This window comes from Megalobrama amblycephala, linkage group LG23, assembly GCF_018812025.1.
Source record: "Megalobrama amblycephala isolate DHTTF-2021 linkage group LG23, ASM1881202v1, whole genome shotgun sequence".
Classification (NCBI taxonomy): domain Eukaryota; kingdom Metazoa; phylum Chordata; class Actinopteri; order Cypriniformes; family Xenocyprididae; genus Megalobrama; species Megalobrama amblycephala.
Genome location: NC_063066.1, coordinates 11,828,210 through 11,834,881, shown reverse-complemented (window position 1 = coordinate 11,834,881; position 6,672 = coordinate 11,828,210). Strand labels below are relative to the sequence as shown.

General features: G+C 32.8%; 1 protein-coding gene across 9 annotated transcripts in view; it reads right to left on the bottom strand.

The window, feature by feature from the left end:
* Positions 1-6,672, bottom strand: part of gria2b (glutamate receptor, ionotropic, AMPA 2b) — a 39,798-nt gene that overhangs the window by 7,142 nt on the left and 25,984 nt on the right. For all 9 annotated transcript variants that reach the window (XR_007182732.1, XR_007182733.1, XM_048176556.1 and 6 more), the window contains exons 5-13: positions 6,010-6,063; positions 5,769-5,927; positions 4,144-4,311; positions 3,898-4,002; positions 3,680-3,787; positions 3,374-3,580; positions 2,833-3,200; positions 823-1,021; positions 1-19 (exon numbers count right to left, since the gene is read on the bottom strand). The exon at positions 1-19 is cut by the window's left edge and continues 229 nt beyond it. Coding sequence is in view for 7 of the 9 variants with exons in the window: in XM_048176556.1 (XP_048032513.1) it covers positions 1-19; positions 823-1,021; positions 2,833-3,200; positions 3,374-3,580; positions 3,680-3,787; positions 3,898-4,002; positions 4,144-4,311; positions 5,769-5,927; positions 6,010-6,063 (1,387 nt within the window). In the remaining 2 variants the exon portion in view is untranslated. The remainder of the gene's footprint in view (positions 20-822; positions 1,022-2,832; positions 3,201-3,373; positions 3,581-3,679; positions 3,788-3,897; positions 4,003-4,143; positions 4,312-5,768; positions 5,928-6,009; positions 6,064-6,672) is intronic.

Below are 6,672 nucleotides of genomic sequence, written 5' to 3'. Positions count from 1 at the left end.
AAAGAGCAATTTTGGAACGCTGGAGAAAAAAAGATTGCAATGATTATGTAAACTCTATAAAAATCTTGGTAACACTTTACAATAACGTCCCATTGGTTAACTAAAATTAACAAACAATGAGCAATTCGTTTGTTACAGTATTTATTCATTTTTGATTATAGTAATTAAAGGTGCAGTGAGCGATTTCTGAGAAACGCTGTTGAAACTGGATCGGACCGAGCACCAAAACACACTTGTAGCCAATCAGCAGTAAGAAGCGTATACACTCATTAGGGGGGAGGTGCCTGTGTGGCAATACATTTGGGGGTGGAGCTATCAAGATAGGGGTGTGATCCTTTTGGGTAGGGGCGTGTTTGTTTTGGTGATTTCAAATATTTCTCAGAAATTGCTTACTGCACCTTTAATAGCTGTTAGTTCATGTCTGCTTAGGTGGATTAAAAATATTACCAGATACCACTTTTGAGGATTTATTTGGAAATGTTCATTAAGATATGTTTTAGAACTATTTTTAATTGTTTGTTCATAACTAATGTAGTTAACTAATGTTAACAAATAGAACCTTATTGTAAAGTGTAACTAAAATGTCTAACAATGGCCATGCCAAACAAATATTTTCAGTTTACTGTAACTACAGCAATTTAGTATTTAGCTTTGCATTTTATCTAAGCCTGATAAACTCTCACTTAAAAAATTGTGCTACTTCATCAGTTCTGTTTAAAACTGTCATCAATTACAATATTAAAAAAACAAATTTGCAAATACAAAAGTAAAGAAAAAGTAGGCATATGGATTATATGGATATAGAGAAAATGGGTGTCTTACCCTGAAAAACTCTTTTGTTGAACCAGAATCTAAAGTTCCATAAGCAATCTCTGTTTGCTTTGCTAAGTCCTCTGCACTCTCAATTGGAGACACCATCCTTTCCACTGTTAGGAAGGCAGCCAAGTTAGCCGTGTAGGAAGAAATTATGATCAGGGTGAAAAACCACCAGACTCCTCCAACGATGCGGCCAGAAAGAGACCTGATGAAAAATGTCCAATGAAATACATTAGACATGACAGCAGGATCGCAGTTAAAAAATTGCATTCTCAGCTACGTTGAAATCAAACTGTGTTCAATGTAAAACTAAACCACATAACAATATTTTGTAAATTTGACATATTTTCCATGACATGCAACTCTTGTGTGATCTCTGAAAAGATATTTATGTACAAGAGTTGGTGACTAAGGATTTTGAAGTCAACATGAAGTCTGAACAGAAGCTTCACTAATGATTTTAAGGTATTTGTGAGAATAGCTGCTAGGCAGAATTTGCTTCGCCAGCTTAGATGAGTCTGTCATGCATAATGAATAATGAACATCTAAATATATGGTAACACTTCACAATAAGGTTCATTAGTTAACAGTAGTTAACTACATTAGTTAACATGAACTAATAATGAACTGCACTTCTGCAGCATTTATTAATCTTTGCTGATGTTAATTTCAGCATTTACTAATACATTATTAAAATCTTGTTAACATTAGTTAATGAACTGTGAGCTAACATGAACAAACAATAAACAACTGCATTTTCATTTACTAAAGTTAACGAAGATTAGTAAATACAGTAACAAATGTATTGCTCATGGTTACTTCATTTTAGTTAATGCACTAACTAATGTTTAACTTATGAACCTTACTGTAAAGTGTTACCAAATATATAATGTTTTATCTTATTTAAATGTAGTGTAGTATATTTATTTCATCATAGATGTAACTAATTATCAGTGTTGGGGAAAGTTACTTTTAAAAGTAATGCACTACAATATTGCATTGCTTCATAAAAAAAGCAACTAGTTGCATTTCTCAGTTACTTTTTATAGAAAGTAATGTTACGTTACTTTTGCATTACTCTTTTTTTCACCTGGGCTTGTTTGTTTATTTTTTAATAACAATATATATATATATATATATATATATATATATATATATATATATATATATATAAATATATATAAATTCCTGTAAAATTGATAAAAAATTGGAACCAAAAATTATTCAGACACTTTGATCTGACCATGTTTTGCTTGTTATCTGACATAATTAAGATTATTTTTTTCTGACACAGTTTAAGTCAGATCTTGTCATATTTTATTACCATTTTTATTTAAACTATAGTGAAAAAAACTCTATTAATAAATGAAATGTTCAAGGTGTCTGATATATATATATATATATATATATATATATATATATATATATATATATATTGGCAAATTTAAAGGCCCTTTCACACCAGAAGTGAAATGAATAAGCCTCAGGCTAAAGGAAATGCAAATTCACGCCTGTACGGTTAATAAAGTGAGATTAAATACATAAAGTATATGTGCTATTTACACATTTTTCATTATTGGAGGTGTGTGTAATATTCAGAGTTTGCATTTCACTGTTTTTATTCATTTTGGGGAATACTGAAAACATTAACCATCATGTTTACACAACACCTCTACTCCTGATTTCTCTCAACATTGGGACAAGAGAGGTGTCAGTCAATAAATGAGAAAACAAAGTAACTTGTGTTACTTACTTTAAAAAGTAACTCAGATATTTTGCTGCATATTTAAAATGCATAACTTTACTAGTTATTTGAAAAAAGTAATCTTATTAAGTAACTTGTGTTACTTTTATCACATTAACACCCAACACTGCTAATAATGTATATTAAATCAATAATATCTTTCGACCAAGACAGTCAATGACTAAGCCACTGCTTTGCATACAAAAATGCATTTGCCTTTATAAAACCAGCATTTCTTGAAAAAATGGCATGTAGAAATATAAAGAACAAACCTTGGTGAAATATCACAGCCTTGTCTCATAAAAGCTCCAAGAGAGAACCAAAGGCTGTTGAAAATCCCAAACTCATTGGTTGACTCATTGGTCTGGATCTGGCCGTCTTCATATTCCTCTGTGTGCCACTCATATGGACTGAAACGACTGACCAAGAAAAGCACCACGCTCACCCCGATGTAGGCAAACACGATACACATCCAGATCTCATAGGCCAGAGGGTCCAGGAATGAGAACACACCAGGCTTGGACTTCTGAGGCTTCTTGATCATGATGGAGATGCCCAAACTCATGAATGGCTTTGAGAAGTCGATGACTTCTTCTCTGACTAAAGTGATAGTCAATGGAGCCACTGCTATGTCAGCTTTCTAAAATGAAAGAAATGTATTTTTTTCACTTTCTCGACCTATTCTCTGAACTGAAAAATGTACCGATCAAAGAAAATTGTTTATGTTAATGGTTAAGACTACTTTTCAGACTAACAGCAGCTACTTATCAATTTTGTCCAACTTTGAAAGTTTAATAAATAAATCTTTCTTACCCCATAAACCAACTCTCCAACCATTCCATTCCAGATCTTCGTCTCTGCATCTCTAGCTCCATATTTGCCATCTCCTACTATTTTCAGCTGATATTTAAATCCACAGTGCTTAGCTATTTCAGCTGCCAAGTCCACACAGTACCCCTCATATCTTTCATTATCCATAAAAAGGTCAGCATTCTTCTTCAGCATTACATATGGTGCTTCCTGAAAATGAAAGTAAGGAACACCTTGTCAAAGAGCTGTGGACATTATACTACAGTGCAGAGCAGCATAATAGCATGGAAAACCACAGGTAAAACCTACTAGAATGGTGGTGACAATCACAGTCTTGTTTTCCAGCCCCATTGTATCATTTGGGAAGAGATCAGACTTTGTCACGACCATTTTATCAACTTCATTCCAATAGCCAATCTGAAAAAGAGAGGCATTTGCAGTTAACTTAAGATTTATGTGACATATGTTGTATCTTATAATGTAAAATGATAAATTATGCTTTCCTTTCCATACATTAAGAGTCTTACCTTAACTGGTCCATTGCTTTTCAGTTCCATGACATTGACGGTGTAATTCACCCTCTTTCCATACTGGTCAAACTGAATGTTACCAGTGAGACCATCAACTCTCACCTGCATAAAAAGGATGTGAAATAGAAGCATTTCATATAGAGGTCAGGACAATTAAATCAATTAGAAAATGCCATTATTTAATTAAAATAATTATATCAATTTTTTGTGTTCATGGGACAGGGTGGCACGGTGACTTGTCACCTGTTTTAGGGCACGCTCAATCTCAACCCCCTGTGCCCATGGTACAGCTGGATTAGCCAGGCAGTCTCCATTGTTAGCTCTACGTGAGATGTCAATTCGCTGTTTGTGCAGGTAGCGGAAGGCCTCAGTCATCACTTGAACTGCGTCATACGTCAGTGCTGAAGTATACTGGATGCAGAGAGAGAGACAGATGGTGGTCGTGGGTTAGTTACAAGATCTGAAAAATACTGCTAGGACGTATAGCAATTCAAAATGTAATGTGTGGTACAGAATTATTGTCACCATTCATAAAAACTAGGAGAATTTAAATATAATTAATATAATATAATATAATTAGTGCTGTCAACGTTAATGCGTTAACGCATGTGATTATTTTTTTCCAGTTTAACGCATTAAAAATATTGAAATTGAGTATCCTTCATAAAAGCAGCCTTGAATGCATTAAAGTCTTAAATGAAAGTAAAGAACGCATGTGAGATCAACGTCATGTGCAGCAGCGGTAGATCTTAAAGTGACAGCAGCCAATGTTGTCTGTCACTGAATATAATCAAAGAACAAAGGTAACAGAGAAAATTACTCACTGCTCTTGACTAAAGTACTTTTGTAGCTTTAATAAGGATTAATCTGTATTTAATTTAGGCTATACCTTATGCAGTACAGACTGTTTGATAATAACTTTATTCAATTTCTGTATATTTGTTAGAGGGGACAGGTAAATATGACATTTATTATGGGTTTATGTGAGGATTGTTTTAAGTTCACTTAAATTAAAAGTTATAGTTTTTGAAGCCTTATAAATGATTGACTGCTTTCAATTACACTGTAATGTAGAATGACTATAATTATAATTTAAAATCGGGGAGAAAAAAACTATTTCATTGAGACATCAGTAGCTGTATTAGTATCAGTGATACTGGCCTTCATTCATAAAAAGATGTCATTTAACAAGTATTTAAAATATACTGTCTTTATAAAAAATATAACATAAAACATAAAAACGTACGTGTTTTAATCTCTATTAATCACAGAAAAAATGTGTGATTAATCTAGTTAATTGTTTTAATCGATTGACAGCACTAAATTTATAATATAATATAATATAATATAATATAATATAATATAATATAATATAATATGAATAACACAAATAGGGAAGCCATTTAATCATTTATTTGGTGAAGCCGTCTCTGAAAGAATAATAGCAGGTATATTTGAATTTCATTAAATTTGAATTCTAATCACATAAATTCAAATACTGCATTATGTTTGTTATGTTTATGTAGGTTCAATTCAAACTCAAAAATTTAAAAGGCATTCTTGGTTCTGAATGGTGCATATTCAGGATTCATTAGTATTGTAAGAATGAAACTCTTGATTTCAGTCCCAGGAAATTAAACACCTACTTAGTCTTTGTAAATTGGTGAGAAGACAGACGAGACCACATTTTATCTGCTAGTAGAAAATGACTAACACACTTGTCTTGCAAATGGCCTGAACAATACAGGCATTTAAATGAAGACATTTTATGTTCATGTAGCAATTACCTGAACATCTCTTTTAATCATATTTATTAAAGCTGTCTGAAAAAGAAAAAAAAAATGAAGAGACACACATAGAAATCTCACCCGTATTTTACTGTCTGCTCCAGGATATTCTTTTTCCTCCAGAGCTTCCCAGCGCTGGTCAAATTTGGACACCAGGGGGTCATCGAAATCCACAATCTGAAAGCCTGATACATTGGCTCCACCATATTGGATTTTTGAAAGATCTCCATCCACAAAACCCTGAAAACATGACATGTTGTTCTCAGCATTTGTCATATGTCATATGTTTTTCTTTGGTAGTGTTGCATTTCAGATCATTTACCAGGTTTGCTATGATGTAGTGATATCCCTTCACATGCCTGCCAATAGTTATCACCTGCAAAGAGAATAATAAAAATCATCAAATTAATGAAATAAAAATAAAATAAAACTAGTGTTCAAATACATGACAAGAAAATGTGTACTGCTCCACACTGCCGATCAAACAGATGGACTACAATAAAAGCAGCGTCAGAAGTTTGTGTGTTCTGAGGGCAAGGTGCTTGTGATGTGTATGTGCAAGTGTGTGTGTGTAGATAAAGCTATATTATAGGGCCAAGATCAGTTGCATTGATTTTGGCGGTTGGTTAAACACACTTCTGCAGGCCTTAAATACAAATCAATAGCTCTTCCCTGAGGGTGCAGCGAGTGTATATGAAAAACCCATCTCATGAGGACTTTTCTGCCCGCTAACGATATTTGTATGTGCAGTCTAATTAATGATTCATAGTTATGGTAAGTTCTTAGTTTCTTTCATTTTTACTTTTATAATTATTATATAGACTTGAGATTTATATAAAGACAAACGTTTCTTTTGGATTGTCACTTTTTTTTTTCTTTAAATGTTCTGACGTTTAAAAATTTGTGGTTGGTAAAATTTTTTAATGTTTTTGTTTTCTTATTTTCACCAAGGCTGTATTTTTTTTTTTTGATCATACATACAGTA